Source organism: Ailuropoda melanoleuca, chromosome 1 (genome assembly GCF_002007445.2).
Source record: "Ailuropoda melanoleuca isolate Jingjing chromosome 1, ASM200744v2, whole genome shotgun sequence".
Taxonomy (NCBI): domain Eukaryota; kingdom Metazoa; phylum Chordata; class Mammalia; order Carnivora; family Ursidae; genus Ailuropoda; species Ailuropoda melanoleuca.
The window spans coordinates 122,797,665-122,821,871 of record NC_048218.1 but is presented as its reverse complement, the minus strand read 5'-3'; the positions used below and the strand labels follow the sequence as shown (position 1 = coordinate 122,821,871).

The following is a 24,207-nucleotide window of genomic DNA, read 5'->3' as shown; positions in this document are numbered from 1 at the left end:
AATCCATCATTTAGATTTGTTCTCTGTGACATTTTGCCACCAAGGCTAATTAATGTACCTAGTATGGTCCACTGAGGTTTTTGTCTGGTGTCCTGTGTCCCAAAAAACACTTTGGATGTTGGCCAACTAGTTGGTAGGTATTAGGTATGGGACCAAGGAAACGGACATCACTGACAGGAGTGGTGCTCTGGCTGAGAAGTGTTACTATGTTCCATGGTCAAGACCAGTGCACATTACTGCAGCTAGGGTCCTGGTTTTTCGCAATGGCTACAAAGCAGGCCAAGGAAGAGCGGACATTCACATAAGAAGCACCTAATTAAGGCTCTGCTGATGGATGGATGCTGGTTCATGGCCTCCTTTACACTGTAAGAAGGGCAGTACCCTGGTACTTACCTGGTATTCCTCCTGGAGCAGGAAAAACAACTGGGTGCAGATCTATTCATGCTACCATCTGCTATCTACAGTCCTGATGGTTTAAAAACCATCGCCACCTCCAGGGTCAATTCTAAATCTACGGTGTTCGATCCTCCACTTATATATTTCCCACCAATGAATCCAAGTGTCAAGTAAGACAAATGTTTTAGACGAGGTATTTTTAGACTAGTTGCTAATGCATTTGAAATGCTTCTATCTTAACAGTGTAATCCGAACCAGAAAATTTTAAGGAGAGAAAACATATGCAGGTGTGGTCTGAACAGTAAACAAGGAAAGATCAGATCTTACTCTCAGGTTTGCAATGAAGTTTCTCCTTTCCTGGAGACCACTGTTTATCCTAATGGAAATTCTTATCAAATGCTACACAATAAAAAAGTTGGAACATAAAGAAGATTGGAATTTGGGGTATCTGGTTTGCAATTTTATATCTAGAGTATTAAAAAGACGTCTGTAGAGAAATGAAAGCTGAAGCAGTTCGCTGAAGGGGAAAATGTGATTTCTGTGGCTACATTTCATTTAAAACCGATAGGAACAGGATAAAACTTCCATGCTTCAATAAATGAAAAGTTACCATCTTTGATGTCAGCTTGAGGACTCTGAATTCCACTATCTCTTGCCCATGTTTCAATAAGTACATAGAACCATTCAACTCTTCCCTTTATAGACACAAAGTAAAATACCTTTATGTCAGGAAATTGGCCCAGATAGGTATCCAGTGTCAGCAAGGACCCATCTACTAGTTTTTGATGGAAGTCTTCCCACAGGACATCACATTTCTGAAAGAAGAGAAATAAAGAGATAACCGCTAAATGATTTTAATTGGATACTTTTCACCAAACTTTTAAAAAAAATCAGGAACGATAAAATGAGATAAATAGCACTTCCTCGAATAGATGTTAAGAAAAAACGTGGATTATGTAACAATACAATAAAACTTCAAGGCAATTTGGCTATCAGTTCTAATCAATAATGCAGGCTATCAAGGATGCAGACTACATTTTCCAGCCTGTGTCACAGCTAAGTGTAGCCACAAGACTACGGTCTGGCCAAAGGGATGAACTTTCAGCAGGTGCCCCTAAAAGGAAGCTTGTCTTCCTTGATTCCTCCTTTTGCCAACTGGAGTGCAGAAATGAGAGCCGTGAGCCGGTGGCCAGTGCTCAGAGAGTCATACTGAACGAGGAGGACACAGCAAGGATGGCAAAGATGGGCCCCTGATGTCACCATACCTGGGCTGCTCACTCCAAAGTCTTTTACGAGAGCGAGATAACTTTCTATCTTTGGAAAACCACTTCTGGGGCCTTACTTGCTTTTGTTTCTTTTTCACACTTCAAATACTGATCCTCATTGTTACAGATTCCAATTCAAGAAATTTATGCCAACAAAAAAATTTAAATCCTCCCCATGAAAAGGCTCTTCTTCTGATGTGAATAGATGCCCTGAACATGTCGTGTTCAGGTCCTTCACCATCACAATAGCCCATATCTGGATCTGCAACTAAAGGTTCCAAAAATCCTAGCAGGGCCTCCAAGGACCAACGTGGGACAGCAGCCATTTTCTGAAGGAATTAATGTCAACAGTGGCATCCGTCACACACAGAATGCCACATGGTGTTCTGAAAAGCTATTAACACAAGTTTCTATTATTCCCTTAAAAATTCTTTTCATGATCAATTTTTTATCATATACCATTCATCAGAAATTTATAATATGAGGTAAGCATTTAACAACGTGATATTAAAACGGTGTCTTTATATTAAAGAAAGGTGAGAAAAAGCAATTACTTAGTAATTGCATGGGAAAGTGGTGTGTGGAGGCTGGTTTTGCCAGATTCGTATTTTGAAAGTTTTCTAAAGGGGTAACAAGGCTAAGGACTTTCCTTAAAAATAAATCTCTGGGCTTTTCTTTTTTTTTTCAATCTTAACAAGATTGTGACGATCAATGTGCGGTATCAGAATTTTCATGGAGCAGCCTGGGGCTGCCCCGTTAACCCATCTTTCCAAAGGCCACATAGACGGTCGGCACATCACACATCAGACCTTCTCCCAAGCCGGGGCAGCCGTATCCCTTAGGTCTTCTGTGCCTCAATGTTCATCAGTGAATCAATGAGCTCATGTCGAGTGGGCATGACAAGCACTGCTCTTTAACAAAGAACTTGTATATGAGAGAAGCCCTGACAGGTGGTTTTCTAACACCAGTAATAATGACATGTACTGAGCACCATACCAATAAGTGAATACACAGGCTTTAAATATGTTATTATTAGGCACAGTTCTTATTTTCACTTTGCAGATGAGGACACCACAGCCTGAGAAGTGGGAGAACTCATTCCAACCTCATCCAGAGGCCACTCCTGGTCTCCACCCCACTAGGCCTTCTGCAAAGCAGAAAATGCCCACTTTCTCACTTCCCGCCAGCCAGATGGCCGTCGGCTGCAAACTGAATTTCAGGTGTTAAGACATGTCTAGGGACAAAGGCTTCTGGAAGTCACATTCCTATTAGCAGACTGACCGCATCTGTCTTTAGGTTCTGCAGACCAGCAAATGGACCAGTGGCATTCAAGCAAAATAGATGCTTTTTGCGCCTCCTGACCCTGCTTTCAAGAAGGGATGGGGGAAGCAGGGACACAGGGGTGAAGTTCGTACACAAAATCATGCCCTGAGCCAGTTCTGCTGCTGAGATGAGCTAAGATGTGTAGAAAAGGATGGGAAAACACTATTCTTATTTTGAAGAAAATGCATCTTTAATGCACAGCTCTCTACCCCACTAGTTTCACAATGGTTCGCTAAGCCCTAGGAGTCTGGGCTGATCAGGATGGCAGAACTGCATCTTCTGAGTGTCTTCCAGGTACACGGTGCACCATCATGATTAAGCAGAACGTGCTGGCACCCTGGCAGAAGTGCCCCAGGTCTCCTATGGTCTCTGATCCTAGCTCTTACCTCACCAACCATCTTCACATCTTCCCGCCCATACCAGTCCGGCTCGTAGACTTCATGCAGCGACTCGGTGAGCTTCATCGAGGCCTCCTGCATGCCTAGTGTTGGAGAAAACAACTCTGGTTGCATAGACATGGATGAGGTGCCTCTTCCTCTGTCCCCTACTTTTCCAAGACAGAAAAATCTTGAGTTTCCCACTAATCATTGAAGGAAAAATCATGAAGGCAAGACTTTTACTTCCATCTGTAGTCACAACTTTCCATGAGGGTCTCTAACGTATCTGATTACATTGTGCATTTTCTTATTTGCATGATAATGGCAGATACTGAGTCTTGAAAAAAATGAACAAGGTGTCCAATTCTGGAAACAACAATAGTAATGTGTTCTCTTATGTATGCCATCACTTACGATGTGGCACAGAAACATAAATACACAGGACGCCTAAAATAATTCATCCACAAGACCAAGGAGATCTAAAAATAAAATTAATCCTAAATGACTTTAAATCTAAGAAATGAAGCCTTCCACAGAAGCAGGTTGAAGCAAAATTAACAGGATTCCAGGGCAGAACAGCTGGAAGTGGTGTAAGTGGCCTAGCCATTTTCAAAAGAAAAAAAGAAAAAGAAAGTTTTTCTTTTTCTAAAGCCATTAAAAGCTACACATACAATTTTAAATCAGAATCCTCAGCTTAGAGTTCTTAAGTCTGGAGGGTCAGAATTTTCATTAGATATACATTTGGTGTGTGTTGCAAAAACTATGGTTGTTAAGGAACAGGAAAGATAAAAAGCGTTCTTGTGCAACACGGTGATGGAAAGTATCACCAAATCTTTTCCAGTCTCTGCTCTACCCCCCTTTAAACCATGGAGGGTACAGTGTGGGTTGGGTGGAGACAGCACAGGGCTGAGAACAGTTCATAGTGCGTGCTTTGGCTGGTAACTTGAAGAAGCTTCCCCTCTGGCACCAAACCCTCCCGACCGGCTGGAAGCTGAGACCTGGCCCAGTTGGTGTCTTGGCTTTTGTCACTAGGGGACGTGAAATTTTCCTTAGAAACGAAAGGCATCTCATAAAACTTAATGCCCATGACTCCACAATGGAAAGCTTTCCTGAAACCGAAAGCTGCAACCATCTAGACTCAATTAGATGCTTGTTGGATTTAAGGGAGTCGATTCTGGGTTCAACCATGAGAAAAGGACAACATAAAAGATGTCTGACGTGACAGAAGTATATCCTTGAGGAGTAGATACAAAGTCAGCATGGTAATTTTCAGAGTACGTTTTCTCTCTGGGCAGGGAACACCCCCACTCTCCTTCCTCCGATAAGATGCAGATACAGATTTGGTCTGTGCCCTTGAAGTTTGGAGGTTTCTAGGCCCCATGAAGTAGGAAAGCCTGCAACCCTCTCTCCATGGAGCAAATCACTGAGCACACCCCCGACAACACACTGTACGGCCCACACCAGCTGAAACGACTTGGGGACCAAAAGAAGCAGCCCCAGCAGCGATGACGTGAAGGCATGTAGGTGTAGAGAGCGCCAAAAATTAATGCAAAAACTGCAAGTGTCCCCCAGCACTCTGAATGAATCCCCTAATGAGAATGCCCCCTCTCGTACGTGTGGTCACTGCTGAGGGAGACTAACCTGATCTCCTGCACCTACATTCGCCCCTCCACAAGGACCAGCAAGCCTCTGCTAAGAAATGGACCCCTGGAAAGTCAGTCACTGGTAGACACCCTTCCAGAATTCAGACGCCAAAAGGCTCCTGAAGGTTTCTCTTAAATCTTTGTCTTAAGTTTGATGGAAATTATAAACAGCTGTGTAGATAGGTTCTTAAGGTCTTAAGAGGAAGAAAAAGAAAGGATGGTGTTGTAGGACAAATAACCTGTGCAGTGAAAAATAAAACTGTGAATGTAAGCTTAAAATAAAATTATATAAGACCTTACTCAGTGGGGCTGAAAGCACAATGTCACAGTAAATATGCCTCCCAGTGGCCAAAAATAACTACTAATTGCTCTGAGTGGATAAGTAGTGATGGAAAATTTGGAAAGAATCCTTTTTGACATAGAAAGTGTTTCTAGAACTCCCCATAGGAAGTACTCGGATGGACACATAGGTGAACAAGACACAAGCTTTGCTCTAAAGGGGCCTAAAGAATGGCAAAGATTTTAGGGATTTAGAATCTACTCTGCTGACAGAGCATGAGAGAGAGAGAGAGAGAGAGAAAAAAGCTAAACCCAGATTCCCTTCAAAGTAGCTTGGCAACATCAAAGCAGAGGAGATGCTAAATGCTACCTCTGGCATTTAATAATATCTATGTCCAGTATTTTCTTAAAAGATTAGTGATTTCCAAAACCGCAAGACAGGTGCCCAACAGTACACATAGAATAATTATTTTACTACTGGATAGGAACCATGTGTCTTGCTTTAAAATTCTGGACCTTCTCCAAGGCATTTACTGCAACATCTTCTTTCCCTCTGCAACCAAATTTGCGAGCTTCTATTTTCACCCTCAAAGATTTGTTGCAGAGATTACAGAGCTACAAGAGCCCTCTTTGTACAGCCTGAGGGTGTACGTTTTAGTTAAAAATAACATCAGCTAAAATACATTATGACAATAACGAGCAGCAGCTATAAACCATTACAAGAGTACCTAAAATATTTTAAGTATCTGTCAGCTCTGCCCATTATTTAGAAGAGAGCCGTTTAAGAAGCCAGCAGGTGGCTCAGAGGAAAGCAGGATGGGAAGTCTTTCCCCTAGAGATTTAAGGAGAGCAAATATAGGAGCAAGAGTGGGGGGAGGCAGGAAGGGGAGGCAGAATGTGAGATGGCTCGAGGACAGTCAACCCTCCTGCTTGGTCATGCTCACACACAAGTCACATACAACTAATAAGTTGTGATGCCATCATCTCGGCCACGCTCCGTGGAGGGGAAGTTCTTATGTGCTCATTACCTCTGTGGCTGGCCTCCTCTGTCACCCCCATGCCAGTGACTCTTGATTCCAAATCCCTACTGGACACCTCCCCCTGGATGGTACCTCAGGCTTCACATGCCCAAAACACACTCAGAACTTCTGACAAAACCTCTTCCTATTCCTCTTCCCAATCCTCAGGAATCTCACCCAGTTGTCCCAGTTAGAAAACTGAAGCCATCCCAGGTTCAACCTCTCAAAGCAAATATATCACCAAGGTACACCAGTCTTGCCTGATTCTCAAATGAAGACCCTTGCTTCCATGCCCACAGCCACGGCCCTGAACTGGATACGCATCACCTATCATTTGGATTAGATCAAATAATCCATGTAAACGGTTGAACAAAGTACTTCTACAAAGCTCACATTCAAATGTCAGCCATCATTATGAAAAATACTTTTGGGGGCGCCTGGGTGGCTCAGTCGTTAAGCGCCTGCCTTCGGCTCAGGGTGTGATCCCAGCGTTCTGGGATCGAGTCCCGCATCAGGCTCCTCTACTGGGAGCCTGCTTCTTCCTCTCCCACTCCCCCTGCTTGTGTTCCCTCTCTTGCTGGCTGTCTCTCTCTGTTAAATAAATAAAATCTTTAAAAAATATATATTTTTGAAGGCATCGTGGCATAATAATTAAAACTATTATTTACAGTCCATCAGCCTTTGTTAAAACCTTGGTTCCAACACGTATCATCTGTGTGATCTTAGGCAAATTACCTAACCATCCTAGACCTCAGTTTTCCAAAGTGTACACTACTTTTAAATGACAGTACGTGCCATGGCCTTGGTTAACACTGTATGAAATGAGGCAGTAAAAGCTTGTATCAGTGGCTCACACAGAAGTGCTCAATAAATGTTAGCTTTTCTTCACTATCGTTATTAAAGACTGGACTAGACTTCTAAGAAGTGTCCTTGCAGCTTCATCTCCTCTAGCCTGAATCCCACAAAACCGCAATAACTATTTTTCTAAAATGCTAATCTGCTCATGTGATGCATTCCCTTGCCTACAGTAATGTAATGTCTCCTGTCCGTGATGACGGACTAAAACCCCAATATGATATGATACGTAAGCATACCTACCTTTCCATGTCTCATCCATCTCAGTTTCTTGCTTACCTTCAATGATCTACTTGTTCCCCAAAGAGCCCAAGCTTCTTGCTGCCTCCTGGACCTTTGTATATGTAGCTTCTTCTATCTGGAAAGTCCTTCCAAATATCAACCTCAGTCTCCGGCATATCATTTCACTTGATAACTAGTTACACTCCCCTCCTGGGTCCATTTAACTGTAAGTTTCTTGGAAGGCCCAACCTGGTCTCCCNCTTCGGGGGGGGGGGGGGTCCTGTCCTCTGTTGTAACACACATAACGCACGCACACTTGTGTTAAAGTATGTGTTATTATGTATATCTGCCCTTTTTGTTTATTTAACCTTCTCCCCATCTCTGCTGTCAGCTCCATGACAGTAGGTCCTGTGTCTTGTTCATCTCTGCATCTTCACTCCAAGAACAGCGTTGCACCCATACACAGGGCTCAATGCAACATTTGCTGCTAAAATAACTGAGAACGTAAGATCTACCTCGCAAAGCCCAAGCATCAGCAGAAACAATAATGACCTACAGAGGTGAATGGCACCCAGAGATCACTGATCATAAGATGAAGAATAACCCTATTCCCCAGAGTCCTAGTGGTAGAGATTTGGAGGGCTTCTCAGAGCACTTGGAGCACTTTATGGATGAGGAACCTAAGTCAGCGGAGAGCTTGGTGATCTTCCCACCACTGCCCCTGGGATTGGACTCAGGAGCCATTACTCTCTGGGCATGATCTCTTTCCTCTGTAATGCTGCCTGTGTTACAGTACAATTAGTTAGCTAGTGTTCCTTTTTTTTTTTTTTTTTTTGTGAAAGCCAGAAAAACTGGCATTGAAAGCCCTTTGAAAATCCAAATTTATTATTTATTTAATGCCTACCCCTTGTCTTTCCTTGTGTTTCCCAAAACGCAAACTGTGCTAAAGAACTAAAGAACCCTAATACTTGGTATGACTTTGAGAAGAGAAAAGCATTCCATCATCAAATACCTGGAAAATGCTGCACACGCATAGGGCTTCTGGAGATTATGTTAACATAGTAAGGGCCCTGTAGTAAGTATGCTCTCTTGGAAAATTCATTCCAATCAGCCTTGACCAAAGTAATTTAGACATAGGTTCCTTTTATGGAATATCATTTGTTAACAAAACGTGTTGGAGAAGAGTTGCTGGAAGGTCCTCTCTCTTTCATATGGGGATGTGACCATTAGAAGTGGAAGCAGGACACAGTCTGCAACATTGAAAAGCACGAGTGTCTCTCTGGAGCTACCATTTCACTCAGTGGATTCTCCTAGACACTAGTAAGGAAAAGAATTATTCCAGTCTTAAAGTTTTAAAATAGCCATCTTTCTACTAAGCATGTAAAACTGACCAAATACAGAAACTTGAGAAGGAGACTGAAGTCACTCAGTCATTCAACAAATTTATCCACGTTAAAAAAAAAAAAAATTAAAAAAAAGCCAACATTGAATTAAAAAAAAAAAAAAATCAGCCAACATAAAGAAAATCCTGTGAGGCGTCCGGGTGGCTCAGTCTTGATTTCAGCTCAGGTCATGATGTCAGGGTCCTGGGATCAAGCCCCACGTCAGGCTCTGCACTCAGCAGGGAGTCAACTTAAGGATTCTCTCTCTTCCTCTCCCTCTGCCCCTCCCTCCTCTCATGTACATTCTCTCTCTCTTTCTCTCTCTCTCTCTCTCTCTCTCGCAAATAAATAAATCTTAAAAAAAAATCCTATGCTTGAAATAATACATGGCATCTTGTGCTCAAATCCTAAACCAATAGTAAAAGAAATACCTAGAGTGCCTTCTATTTTCTGACGGAACTATTAAAATACTTAGGGTAAATTTTTTAGAAAAGTGAAGTATGAGCTCTATGAATTTGTGAAAGTTCTCTGAGACTTTCTTCTTTACAAATGTAAACAAAGGCTGCCATTTATCATATAGCTGTGTCAGGTGGTTACAAAGAGGTAATATGGCTATGCTTAACACACAGCCTAGCACATAGGACGTGTTCATTCCAAAGTAACAGTCAGTTATTACTACTCCATTTGTACATACAAAATTGAATTTGTGAAACCAGTGCTCTACCAATAGTAGAGCACTGGATAAGGCAGTAGATAAAAAAAGCAAGGCCACAACAAGGATGGACCTAGAGGGTACTAGGTGAAATAAGTCAGACAGAGAAAGACAAATACCATATGATTTCACTCATATGGGGAATTTAAGAAACAAAACAAAGGAACGAACAAAGGGGGGAAAAGAAACAAACAAAAACAGACTCCTAAATACAGAGAACAAACTGGTGGCTGCCAGAGGGGAGGTGGGGGGGGACGGGGGAAACAAATGAAAGGGATTAAGAATTCACTTATCATGATGAGCACTGAGTAACGTATAGAATTGTTGAATCACTGTATTGTACACTTGAAACCAATATAACACTGTATGTTAATTATACTTCAATTTATAAAAAAGCAATGCCTCAGGAGACATGTGGACCAGAGTATGTATCTTGGCCCTGCTGTTTACCAGTTCATGACCTGAACAAGCTATTTAACCCCTCTGGGCCTCACTTTTTTGTATATAACATAAAGACGATACAAGTACCTAACCCAGAGTTGTCATGAGAATTAAAATTATATGCCTGGCTTATACAAGCCTAAATACAGTTAAGTTTAAAAATCAATGTCACTAATGTTTTATTATTATGACTAAATTTTTTTTATTCTTAAAATGATTATTTTATTGGGGTGCCTGGGTGGCTCAGTTAGTTGAGCGGCTGCCTTTGGCTCAGGTCATGATCAAAGGGTCCTGGGACTGAGCCCTGTGTCGGGTTTCCTGCTCGGTGGAGAGCCTGTTTCTCCCTCTCCCTCTGCCTGCCCCTCTGCCTACTTGTGCTCACTCTCTCTCTCTCTCTGTCAAATAAACAAAATTAAAAAAAAAAAAAGATTATTATTTTATTACTTATCACTATCTTTGAAACAATTTCACACTTCCACAATGAGAAGGCTAGAATAAGTTCTTGGAACTGGAACTACTGTGTCAAAAGACATAAAAGGCACACCTCTCCCCCCAAAAAGAGACATTTAGAGAGTTTTGCCAAATTGCTCTCCAGGAAAGTTGTCTTACGAGCAGTGTATAAAAGGGGTCTGCTCCCCACAGCTTTTTCAATGCTATGCATTATGGTCTTTTTAATTTTAATGTCTTTGAACATTTGGAAGAAAAATGACTTTTTTGATTTTCTTTAATATTCGTTGATTATCCATCCATGAGGATAACTGAAACTATTTTTGAAACTTGAAACTCTTTTTTCACACTTAGTACCCATCTCCTGGTTCTTCTCCGGCAATTTTTCTTCATATGTTCTACCTAGTTTTTTCTTTTAATCAACTGATATTCATTTAGTGTACTTACTGAGCTCGCTTTCATTAAATATGTTGTCAAAATAATTTTTTAAACATACATGTAAGTTTGATACATTTATGAGGTCAAATCTCTCAATCTTTCCCTTTATGGTATCTGTCTTTTGGGTTGCCCTCATAAAGACCTTATCACTGGAGACTAGAGACTAAGTCTACTGTATTTTAGTCTAGTACTTCAGGACATCACTTTGTACACATATTTAACTCTTTACTAGATCTGTAATTGAGAAGGAGGGAGTAGAGAACGAGCTTGAGAATCTTATTTTTTTCTGGGTGTTTCACTAGTTGTTGCAAGACCCCCTTGCACATGATCCATTCTCCGCTCACTAATCTCGAAGTCTGCCTTGTGATCCATCACATCCATGGGTGTACCTGGATCCATCTCAGCAGCTGTATAAGGTACAGCAGGCAAGAAGGGAGCACACCTCCCTACTGCCCTCTCCTCCTTCCACCACCCACCTCATTACTTTGCCTTGCGTGGCTGAGGCCAAAAACCAATGTCATGGCCTCTCTGTCTCCATCTTGTGACAGAGCTGCAAGTGTAGCTGGTCCCCATAAGTTACAGGTGATCCAGGGCCTTGATTTCTGATAACCCTCCCCCTGCCTCTACCATGACTCCTTGCCCCTTCCAGCTGGTGGGCTTACGTGTGAGTCTGTAAGTGATCTACTCTTGGGACATGCTCTCCCTTAGGATATAAGCCAGTTGCAGCTTTTCTTAAACAAGGTCTCAAGCTCACTCTATCTCACAATGCTTCCTAGAAATCGTTGGTGTGAGAGGCACTTATTCCTCGTTGCCAGCATAACAGTAGACATTTTTTTCTTGTATATTCTGATTATCATTTCTATGGGAATTTGGGAGTGGGTGGAACGAGCACCTGTGCTCAAGTACCCATCTTGCCAGAAAACCAAATGGCTTTGTAATTAACACTTAATCCCGCCACTCGTGAATTTCAGATTATTTCAAGAACAATCTGTGCTTACTAACGTAACATGCAGTAAACAACGCACACACATTACCTTTGATAGCTGCTAAATATCCCCGTAGTTCTCGCTGAAGCCTGGTACCTTCTGCCTGAAAAACACACGAACACAGAGATGCTAAACATCTTGTCTATATTTTGCATGGAAACATGAGAGGCAATAAGTCTCAGTTATTATTACGGAGGCTCACTCTTGAAAGAACATAAATATGTACACACAGACTAAACAAGGCACCCATCAGTGTAAACACTTATAGAGGTTTTATTCAGCTTAAAAGTAAAGGCAAGTAAGATTTTGCTGAGAATGGAAACTATGACCCACCAGACAGCCTCCTATATATTCAAGAGCCAGCAAGTCCCTCAGTTTTGATCTATGGAATACAACAGTTGGAAATTGATCACCACTGTTCAATATGGTAGCTACTAGCTACATGTGGCTAGAGCTTGCAATGTGGCTTGTCCAAATGGAGATGTACTGTAAGTGCACAATACCAGATTTCAGAGATTTCGTTCCAAAAAAACTAATTAATAGGTTTTATATTGATTACATGTTAAAATGGTAATACTTGGGATATAGTGATGATGTGGTTTTGGAATATAGGAGAGATTGGGTGGGGTGGGGTCCAGAGCCGACAACCAAGAAGAATTCTTGAGACGTCTTTGGTGCAAAATGGTGGTTTTATTTAAGCACGGGGACAGGACCCAAGGGCACAAAGACCTGCACTGGGGCTGTGAGGGGCAACTGATTATATACTATGGGGTTGGGGGAGGTAAAGAAAAAGAGAAGTTTTCATAAGAACTTTCATACGCTAAAGAGGACCTACAAGGTACCAGAGGCCTTGCCATTGTCAAGTTAAGGTGTTTTTCCCTCTAGTAAAGCAGTAACATGGAGACAGTTGGGAGCTTCCTGGAAGAATATCACACATGTCCCAGCCAGGAGAGGGGCGGGGGGGGGGTGTGTTGCAGGGTGTCAGCTTATGCTTTGTCTTCAGCCAGCCTTCTGCTCCCTCATCACTGAGTTAACTAAACTGTATTACTAAAATTAATTTCACTCTTTCTTTTTACTTTATAAAATGTGGCCACTAGAAATTTTTAATCTACATTTGTGGTTTGCGTTATATTATTATTGGATGTCACCAAAATAGAGAAACTCCGAAACTGTAAAAGTTGACATATAAATCTTTGTTTTGGTTTGGATTAGATTTAGAAACTCTGAAACTAAGATTGGATTGCAAGTAGTGGAGAAATGAGGCAGGCAGGGGATGGGCACCAATACAGGGTGCATGATCAAGCAAGTTACCAGGGTGGGCAGCCCAGTCTCAGTCCCACTGGGGAGCTCTGGGAGAAGGTGTTAGATGGCCTTTAGATAGCCTAACTGGGGAGCAAGGGAAGTGGGGCATTCATGCATCAACTCCCATCAGATCAGTTGTGGGGTGGGGGCTGCTGCTGGGGTTGCTAGAGAAAGCTCACAGGCAAAGAGCCGCCCTCGCAGACAGTAGCAACTAAATCCAGTGGGCTTGGAAAGGGCAGGTACTAGGGCACTACAATTGAAAATATTTTTAAAATATGCACTTTATCTGCAGAATCATTTAATAAACTTACAGAGAGCTAGCTCACAGAATGACCCTGCCTTGGTAATTAATAAAAAAGCAGCTATAATAGTCATATTCAACTCAACAGGCATTGTTAGCATTTAGCAAAAAAAAGGGGGTAGGTATGAAGGGGGAAAAAAACCTACTTCCTTCTGTAAATTGCAATCTAGTAGAGGAACTGAAGGATCGAACTAATGATGTGGTTTTAGAATATAGGTGAGGTTCGGTGGGGTGGAGTCCAGAGCCGAGGACCAAGAAAGAATTCTTGAGACATCTTTGGTGCAAAATGGTGATTTATTAAAGCACGGGGACAGGACCTGGGGGCAGAAAGAGCTGCTGTCCTGGGGTTGTGTGGGGTGGCTGATTATATACTATGGGGTTGGGGGAGGTAAGGAAAAAGGGAGGTTGAGAAAGTACTTTCATATGTTAAATACTCACAGGATACCGGAGGCCTTGCCATTGTCAAGTTAAGGTTGTTTTCCCTCTCTAGCAAGGCATTAGCATTAAGATGGTGGGGGGCTTCTTGGAAGAATGTCACAACTGTCCCACCCAGGAGTGGGGGGGTAAGGGGGGGTGCTGGGTGTCCCTTTATGCTTTGTCTTCAGCCAGCCTTCTGCTCCCTCACCAATAAAAACTGCATTGCAAAGCAGGTGACATTTAGCTCTGCAATAACCATTCCAAGTATTCGGGGGTACAATGTAAAGATAAAATGCTCATCACATTTAAAGACAGTGATTAATACAAAGAAACTCTGAAAAGGAGTGTTTAAGACTATGGCTGGACCTCAAAGGGCTTCTGAATGAGACAATTTTCCTACATGGTATAGTATATAAAGTGTGTCCACATGGTTTAAAATCAAACTCTACATTTCCCTTGTTTTGCTGAACCATCCAGAAAAATCACGTGAAGGCAAACTGCCACAAGCTAGATTAAAAAAATCAAACCATTCTGGATTTCCAAAACATTAACATAAGAGTGGAAAACTGTAGGGAAAGGATGAGGAGAACAAACAGAAAATCCTGACGATCAATGCTTGGGGAAATGTAGAGGATGAAGAGGATCCAAGGAAAACAGGTGGACTTAGACCGAGGTCCATACCAATGATGAGGTTACGGAATACAGACAAGGTTCAATGGGGTGGAGTCCGGAGCTGACGATCAAGAAAGAATTCTTGGGGTGTCTTTGGTGCAAAATTGGTGGTTTATTAAAGCACGGGGACAGGACCCGTGGGGAGAAAGAGCTGCTGCACCGGGGTCGTGAGGGGTGGCTGATTATATACCATGGGGGTGGGGAAGGTAAGGAAAAAGGAAGGTTGAGGAAATACTTTCATATGTTAAAGAAGATTCACAAGATACCGAAGGCCTTGCCAATGTCAAATTAAGGTGGTTTTGCCCTCTAGCAAGGCATTAACATGAAGATGGTTGGGAACTTCCTGTAGGCTGCAGATTATAAGGACATTTAATTGTATCTACATTCCCTTCCGGAAGCTAGGTTATTGGTAGAAATGCTTTGTTCTTGTAAACTGCTAAAACATTTGTAAACTGAGGGAGATTTAAATCTTGCAGGATTGTGGTATCTATAGGTTAACTATTTCTTTTGTCCTTTAGCACAGCCAGGAGTGCCTGAGGAATGTCACATATATCCCAAGGGGGGGGGGGTTACAGGGCATCAGTTTCTGCTTTGTCCTCAGCTTGCCTTCTTTTTTTTTTTTTTTTTAAAGATTTTTTATTTATTTGACAGAGATAGAGACAGCCAGCGAGAGAGGGAACACAAGCAGGGGGAGAGGGAGAGGAAGAAGCAGGCTCATAGCAGAGGAGCCTGACGTGGGGCTCGATCCCGTAACGCCGGGATCACGCCCTGAGCCGGAGGCAGACGCTTAACCTCTGTGCCACCCAGGCGCCCCCTCAGCTTGCCTTCTGTTCCCTCATCACCACCACCACAAAAAGCATTTGGGGAAGAAAGAAGTACATCTTCCCCATACTTAAGATCCATGATCTGACAGGCACTCTGTCCCATTCTGAGTATCTAAGCTGAAAAGATAAGGCTGTGGGAGGCTGTATCATTGCCAAATCTCCTCTGCCCCCCATGACCCGATCTGATTTGAGGGAGGGTTACACTTCCTGCCCATCAACCTCAGCCTTGGCCGATGAAATGTGAGTGGAAGTGCCACGCCCTACTCCTGAGCAGCTAAGAGCCCTCACAGTCCTAACATTTCTTTCCCCTCCACCCTGAGTCCTATAACGCTCCACATGTGGGCTGCTTCTCCAGACTGGATCACGGACTGGAGAGAGCATGGAGCACAGCTGCCATTCACAGTTTCACGAGCGAAAAAGCAATCTCTGTGGCCGAAAGCCACTAATGTGTTGCTGCCACAGTATCCCCTGCCCTAAATGGCCGGAGAAAATGGCTCACCACCACTACTGGAAATGCTGAAAGATGGAGAAGCCTGAAATCTAACAGAAAAAAAAAAAAAAAGTCAATAGAGTTAGTAGAAAAGCACGAAAGACACTGACAGAAACATTTCAGAAAGTAAATCCAATTGGAAGGATTAAGGGCAAAGTGGAGGGTTTAGCAAATGGAAGCCCAAGTGCTGGTCAAGTGATAGAAAGGAGTGGATAGTACAAAGAGAGAAGAAGTGAGGCCCAGGATCCTGCGTCCTAATAGATGGCATTTAATTTAGAGAGAATATCCGCAATCAGACATGTGACTCACCGGGACAGAGCTACACCCAGATCGATCTGAAGCCTACAGCCCTAAAAAGTGCAATTAGGAGGCTCTGAATCCCCTAAGGCCATGTTTCTCAAAATGGATAGATGTACACCTTGGGGTACTTAATGGTCTGTCTAGGGCACAGAGAGCCACAAAATACACCCAAAGCATCTCTCTGGAACATCAATTTACTGAGGGTGGAGGGGAGCAAATGGAGAAGAAACCATTCTTTTAAAGCCATTAAGCCACCTGTTATGATGAACAAAGAAAAATTAAACAGAGATTAAACACAGAATGGCACAGACGTCCCCTATTTTCAGCTGTCTACTTTGGAGCTCTGCTCTCCCACCCTTCACAGTCCTTCCCTGCAAGTATGCTAGGCACTGAGCTAGGCAGGGCTTGTTTCTCACCCAGGAGGATGCTTTCTCCTCAGAAAGCCATAGAAAGCCTGCTGTTGCAACTGATTTTTATGAGTCGCCACGACCGTTCATGGTTTCTGGAAATTGCAAAAAAAAAGTAGTGGGGAAGGGTATTCTTTCCCCCAAATGTTTAAGAAACAGAGCATGTCAACTTCATCCCACAATCGCCTTTTCTTTCCAAACAAGAGAGAGCATGAAATAAATTCAGGCTTCACTCCAAACACTGCAATCCCCTAGCCCAAGGGAAGCAATGAACATTTTTTAAAAATGACATAAGAATCCCAGAAGAAATTTTTTAGGAATCTAAGAGGGGCAGAAAGTTCAAATTAGACAATAAATGCTTAAATAGATGGGTTCAATTTAAGCAGATAAACTGAAAGGCTGATTTAAATAACTTTTTTTCCAATTATTAAAATTCTTAATTTTCCTTCATGATTATTAAGGTTCATAAATCATTTGGTAATAACCATACTGAATTGCATCTAAAATTCTGCCTGAATCAAAAAGGTAAAAGGCTCTGGAGAGAAATTTCTCACCTATAATATGCCACAGAGTAGTTCTTCTGCAAAACCTACTGCCTAATAAAATTTTCTTGACATCATTATTCTATGTGAATCACAAAGAGGTTTTAAATTAGAAATAAATTCTTACAGCAATGCTCAGATTTCACTGCATCTGAAATCGTTCCATATTCCTCTGAAAATTACCATTTCAGTAATTCAGTCTTGAATTATGTATGGTGCAGAAAACAGATTCAAAATTCCACAACTTACAACTATATGGTATATTTTCCCTTTGATTTCTTTACGCTGTTCTCTATAAGGTAAGATGAAATTATTATTCTAACTTATGGTCACATATTCCTCAGGGCTTAAGGTAAGATGAGGCCAATGAGTCTTTTATAATTAAGTTGTCTGATTGCCAACTCATACTCCTCCTCGGACATGATCTAAGAAGGATTCACGCCCACAAAATTCCTTGCCCTGGCATATAGTATAATAACGTGGCTCTGGTGTTGAGGGTTCTTCATTTATTTTTTCAACTGAATCATTTATCAGTGTCAGAAGCTGCTGCTTCTCCAGCCCAGACAATGCCGGTCCTTACTTTCTTCCCACACAGCCCAAGGGAGCCAGCCTGTTTTCCTTCCTCATTAAAGCTTCTTCTACCCACGCACTCCCTTGGGTGTCACACTCTTGTAAGGCTAGGGAGAAGGAAACAGTCTCCCTAGTTCCCTGCTTCCCAGCTGTCCTGGAAAACAAGACAGGGTCATTTTGGGTTTCATCATGGAGATAATAAAAAATCAACAGGCATGCAAAAAGTATACATGGTTTTAAAACATTACAAAGGTCTGAGAATCACTGCCTCTAGTAAAAAAAAAATCTCTTCATTCCCTTGCTGAGTGGTATCTTGAAGCTGTTGCTTTCTTCCCTTCCTCCTGTAAGCACTACTCATGAGAGCCATATCCTCCCCCAAGGATTAGAGTGAAACTTAAAATCTAACTAAATAGTTAGAGAAAGAACATGCAGGCACAGCATCATGGAAGGTTTCAGATATCTGTGTTACTCAATACAAAAAACTCACATTCTATACTTAATTCTGTTTCCAAATTGTTTGACGTCAGGATGGTCCTCAGTATAACCAATTCCTTAATTATTCGTATATATGTCTTGGGGTAGATGGGGGCGGGGGGCAAGGGTGAGGGGGGCCTGTTCCCAGACATGCTGGGCTCCTGGATAGATATCATTTAAAGTCTCTCTTCAGCACCCCGGACAGCTCCATTCTTCACCTAAAGATTTAACCTATGTAATATCAAAGGACCATTACTGCATCAAAGTTTCCTACTGCACTCTGATAAGTGAACAGATGAGTTTTAAACAGGTTTCCTTCAAAGTGAGCCAGGACCCTCGTAAGAAGAGCTACCACAGACTCCAAAACTCAGAAGTGTCTCAAAGTCCTATAAGGCATTGGGCTTAAAAAACAAGGCTGCATTTAGCTGTGATGATGGACATTTGATGATTCATGAGTCCAGTTGTTTATTGTTTAGATACACTAAATTCTGAAGCATTAATATTTCTTAATACTAATGCCTAGAACTTCAGGAGCCATAAAGAGGTATAATTTTGTTAGCTTACCTTTAACCCTGTTACTTCTGCCCAGAAGAAAGAAGCCATAGTTGAGGCATTAATTTGACTGAACTGTAGACACAATGCATAGAATGAATTAATAATTTCTAAGGAACTAAACTCGGGGCAGCAATCACTGAAAATTCGGGGGCATGCCCATGTACCACCATGTACATGATAACCCGGTGCAAGGGCAGGTACCATTACAGCGCTGACTGTGTTGCAAAACCAAATCCAGCGGATTTCATTTGTAAGGTTATACAAATCTAGCCAAACACCTCCAACAATAGGTATTAATTACCTATTAAACAAGCAAGGACTTTTTGAGTTGACTTGTTAAAATATGGTAAATGTAGTACTGATTTACATTTATTGGTAACTTTTGTCATAAAAAGAAAAAGATGCACAGGAGAAAGAAAACACCACACACATTACAGAAATATTTTCATTAACTTTCATTTCTCAGAAACTATGAGTTGATGCTCAGATAGAAAGCCAACAGTACTGACATATAAGAGTTGGATCTGAAGAGATAAAATGTGACAAAGTTATGATTTCACAAAGGTAAGTCCTATCGTCTCATCTCTGATCATGAGCCTACAGGAGTTCCCATGGTTACATTATTATTTTTGGCCTTTACTGACATTTTTCTCATGAAAAGGCTAAGTAACATTACCAAGTTAAAACTGGCCCAATTTCGCAGAGTTCAGACAGGTTAACTCAATCTTAAAAGCAATGCTAATAAGATTTCTTATCACTTTTGAAGCTTAGAAGAAAATTAGATTATCAAGGAGATGAGGTTTAATAAGGCCATAATCAGCACCTTGATTAACAGATGACTAATCTGAATCCACTTGTGATCAAAGATAACTTGAGGCTACTGAACACTACAGGCACTCTTGGTCTGTGAAGAAACAGAGCTCTCTCGCTATGACAAGCTCAGATGTACTTAAATTGGAAGATGATAGATTTTCAAAGGTAAATGCAGGAGGGTCTCTAAAACTTACAGTTTTGTTTCCTTGCTTTGAACTCTTCGTAGTTAACAGGAGCCATCATTAAGAACCTAGCACTGATTTTATTTTTAAAAATTTCCCCATTTAATAAGTTGCTTTTGGCAGATATTAATGCAAAAGCTACAAGAGAGAGAGGAAACCTAAATGGGTTTTGAAATCTGGGCCAATGGCAGTGGAGGCTAGAGGGTATAGGGACATGTAACAGACAGCAGAGAACATCTCGGTTTCCACAATTTTATCCCGGATTCCTGGCCCAATTTTCAACTATCCTTGTCAACAACTCCAAGAATATTTATAATCTGAAAACCAAATCTAATATATTCTTTACCTTTCAACAAAACAAAACTAACAATCTAGCTACTAGTAGTTCCATATACAAATTTTCCATAGATTTCCCTTATGAGTTCATACAGATCTCTATTCTGGTCTTTTGGTAAGCTAACCCATTGTGTGCATAAGGGGACAGAAGTGCCAGTTAGAACTATTAAAGTCACCACATGCGGGCTGGATAAGACGTGAGACATGCTTTATTGCTTTTAGGCAGTTGAGTTTGTGATCCCTGAAAAGTTATTCCATTTTTTTTTTCTGTGCATGTGTATGCACGTGTGTGTGTTTGTGTGTAGACTTGAATCAAAAGATGATTATATAAACATCTTTTCAACCTTTGCCTTAATACCTAGAGCACAGTATTTAATATAGTGGGGAGGAAGCCAACCCAGAAATTCAGGGAAACTCCATGGGATTTCCACCCCAACAATGGCTTATTGTTCAGTGTCCCTTTCTATGTATACGATGTTGCATTGTGACCAAATTAGACAGGCTGTAAAAAATGAGAAAAGCAACTGCTGCATCAAGTTTTTAATGAGATATATTAATAAGAGGGAAGGGGGTGCCCTGTCAATCACTACACTAGTCACAGTATAACATCAGAATGTTCCTGAAACTGCCATTTATGATGTATTAGTATGTTAGAGCTACCATAATAAAATACGACAAACTGCATGTCTTAAACAACAAATTTATTTCTGCACAGTTATGGCAGCTAAAAGTCCAAGACCAAGGCGTTGGCAGGTTTGGCTTCTCCTGAGGCCTCACTCCTTGGCTTGCAGACAGACGGCCTTTGTATGCATGTATCCTTGGTGTCTCTCCTGCACCTTATAAAGACATCAGTCATTCTGGATTAGGACCCACACAAGATGACCTCATTTAATCCAAACTACCTCTCTAATGTCCCAGTCTACAAATACAGTCACAACTCTGACGTGTCCTGGACTTCAATATCTAAATTTTAGGGAACAAAATTCAGCTCATAATGATATTCTCAAAGAAGCCTGTAGTATGGCAACACGATCCCAAAGTCTAACACTTACCGAGTGGTCCCTTTGTTCCAGATACTATCCCAAGTGTCGCAGCCCGATTAACTCATCATCCTCAAATTAACTCCGGAAGTCAGCACACAAAGAGAAGACCGAGGCACACAGGCTGAGTAACTTGCCCAAAGGACACACCGCTGGTAGACAGCACGCCAGTACCACAGCCTGGGGGGTCTGCATGGTTCAGACTCTGTAATCTGCCTCCGGAGCCCACAGGCCTCACTGCCCTCCATCACCTGTGTCCCCAGGCTACAAACACATGGATGACAGCTGAGGATAAATGAGGCTGTTCATGAAGAATCAACTGTTGATCAATGAGAATAATTTAACACAAGACACTGTCTTCTGTGTTCTCATGATATGGTCCTAATCTTGAAATTAAAATACCAACTGTTCACTTGTTTCTCTCAAAAGCTCACAATTCCCAGAGTATATTCCACGGGGTTCATATAGCACAGTGGTTAAATGGGTGGATTCTGGGACCACACTGCTGGGCTTTAAAATCTGAGTTCTGCTATTACTGCCTGCAAGCTTGGGCAAACCACCTAACCTCTCTAGGCCTAGGATCCCTCATCAGTAACAGAAAGATGATAATAGAACTTACTTCCAAGAGCTATCATGCAGGTCAAGGGAGACAGTCCATGAAAGTATCAGCAGAGAGCCAGGCACACGGTACGCATTCAATAAATGTTGGATGCCGCTATCATTATTCTATGAAATATTTTTAAGAGGAACTGCAAAATGTCGGTGTTTCATAGATGTCTGACTGACTTAAGTTCTGCTATATTTATATTACAAAGGAGTATCTTCATGAGGAATATGCAAACCCCCCCCTAAACAAGCTACTTGGAAATTTAGAATGCTTCCCTTTATTTGTACTTCGAAGTTTCAAATACACAGTTTTGTTTTTCAGAAAGATTTTTGTGATAGCTTTAAATGTCGCAGTAATAAAGGATCCTAAAGTGCATGGGAGTAATTTATGCAGATATGTAAGAGCCACTCAACATCGGATATGAGAAAAATCAAGCCATTAAGATAAATTACTGTAAGGAAATAAGACAGCATGAATAGCAATGGCCAAAAGAATAATCAGGTTCATCCCCAAAATGAAAGCTTCTCTGACATACACTCAGTTTTCTCATATGCAAAGCAGAATTATAATTGTGGACTGCTATGAGAATCAAGTGAGACAGTGTTTTGTGCAAAACACTTTATAGATGCATAAGCCTACTTGGGGGAGGTCTTAATAATAAAAACACTTCATCACTGCTTTTAGCCAAGCCAGCCAGATGTGGCTTGGAATTGTGTCAATTCTTAAAGCTCCTTAGAAGATTCCTATAACTGTCCAGGTTAGGAACATCTTCAAATACATGGGCAATTAAGGAAGCCATTATCTTTACTGTATTGGTATAATCTCAGGCTTGCATCTGAGTTGTTACTAACATATGATGGCTCTTTAGAGCTGGTTCAGAAATCTGGATGGGGTCCCAGCAGTCAGTATTATTGTAAAGCCTCCAGGTGATTCTGATGGTTATTTGGGAACCCCTCGCGTAGTCTGTCACTGTGTTTGTAATGTAATTGACACTTAGTGTGTTGATGTAGCTGTTATAAGATGGCCAAAAAGACAGTTAAAAACATGCACGGCTCCAGGTTTCAGTCCGTCAGCATCAGACATTCCTTCCAATGCCTCCGTCACTTAGACAGCAACTCCAATGCACAGTGTGCATGGGGCATACAGGGTGACTTATGAGAGATAACCACAAACAATGGGGACCAAGAATACTGATGCAAACCTGAAAATCAACTGCAGCGCGTCTTGGCAGATTTTTACGACCATTTCAGACAGTCTTCCTGGGCTTGGATGAGAGATGTGCCTTATTCTCTGCATCCCATTACCACAACAATACAGTCAATCTGGGGATCATTTAGAGAGGAACATCCAAACTAGATAACAAGCTTACTTCACACAGGGAAGTGGAAAACATACGGAACTGGTCTCTAATTCAATGCTGAGGAATGGGATACGAAACCCTCCCCAGTTGGCACGGTTAATTAATGTAGTAAGGGAAAATACAGTTAAAGAGAAGTAACTGCACAAGATACATGAAAGGAAACCATCAGAGTGATAACACAAAGAGCTTCCTCTGGAAGAGATTTCTCAAATGGGGAACAGGCACCACAGGGAGTGGCACGAACTGATACCTGTGTCAAATTTTGGTGAGGTTTCAACTAAATCTTTTTATTTATATACACCATACCTGAAAAGATATTCTTATAGATGTAATAAAACAAGTAAGAGTAAAGAGGGTAAAAGATGGACAGGTTTTCCAATGAATGTTTTTGTTTTCTTTCTCCCCTCTAGGACTATGGACAGCAACACGCGAATATTCGCAGGAAGCAGGCAAACTCATCTTGTTCCTTAAAAGCCAGTGAACAAAAACAGAGGAGGATGAATGGATGTGTCAGAAATGAACCAGAGACTATAGAAAAATGTAGGGGAATTTGCAGAGCAAGGGCAAATCCATTCTCTTAACACCTACAGGTTTCAACTCTCTGATCCCTCCCACGGAAGTCAACTGTATTGGTAATCATAGTGGATTATACTTACCAAAAAAGGACTCTAAATCAAGACTATACACATAAAACACATCTTTTCCATAAAAACAATATTACCAAGGAGGCTGGCAGTCTTAACCAGGGGCTTAGTGGCCAGGATCATATTCCCTTTCTCTTTGCCATACACTGAATGTACTACGTATAAATCAGTTAAACTAAGAGTCTCATAGCTGAGCACAAAACCATTTCATGGATGTTTAGCACACCATATGAGTTATGCTAAAGTGAGAGCCTTTGCAGCAACGGCTGGTAGACACCCATCGAGCCTAGGGAGTCTAGATGGAAATGGGATGGTCGGAAGGTGTAGAAATCATTTTTTCTCAGAATACTAATTGGAGTGAGAGCAAACCTGTGTGCTAATGGTAAGTGGTGGAACTAGGATACCCAAATGCATCGTGACGGAAGTACAGGAACTGTACTTTGTCAGAATCCTGTGTCTTTTTCTACTACTTAAACTTCGTAAAAACAAGATGACTTTTGCACCCTAAACCACCAGCTTGACAAGGACAAGAACTATGACTGATGTGGTTATCATTTTGATTCCAATGCCTTGTGCATAGTAGACA

General features: G+C 41.6%; 1 protein-coding gene across 7 annotated transcripts in view; it reads right to left on the bottom strand.

Moving 5' to 3' along the window:
* Window positions 1–24,207, bottom strand: part of AMPH (amphiphysin) — a 219,518-nt gene that overhangs the window by 84,806 nt on the left and 110,505 nt on the right. For all 7 annotated transcript variants that reach the window (XM_034665790.1, XM_034665814.1, XM_034665808.1 and 4 more), the window contains exons 3-5: window positions 11,834–11,888; window positions 3,371–3,465; window positions 1,116–1,211 (exon numbers count right to left, since the gene is read on the bottom strand). In XM_034665790.1, the coding sequence (XP_034521681.1) occupies window positions 1,116–1,211; window positions 3,371–3,465; window positions 11,834–11,888 (246 nt within the window). The remainder of the gene's footprint in view (window positions 1–1,115; window positions 1,212–3,370; window positions 3,466–11,833; window positions 11,889–24,207) is intronic.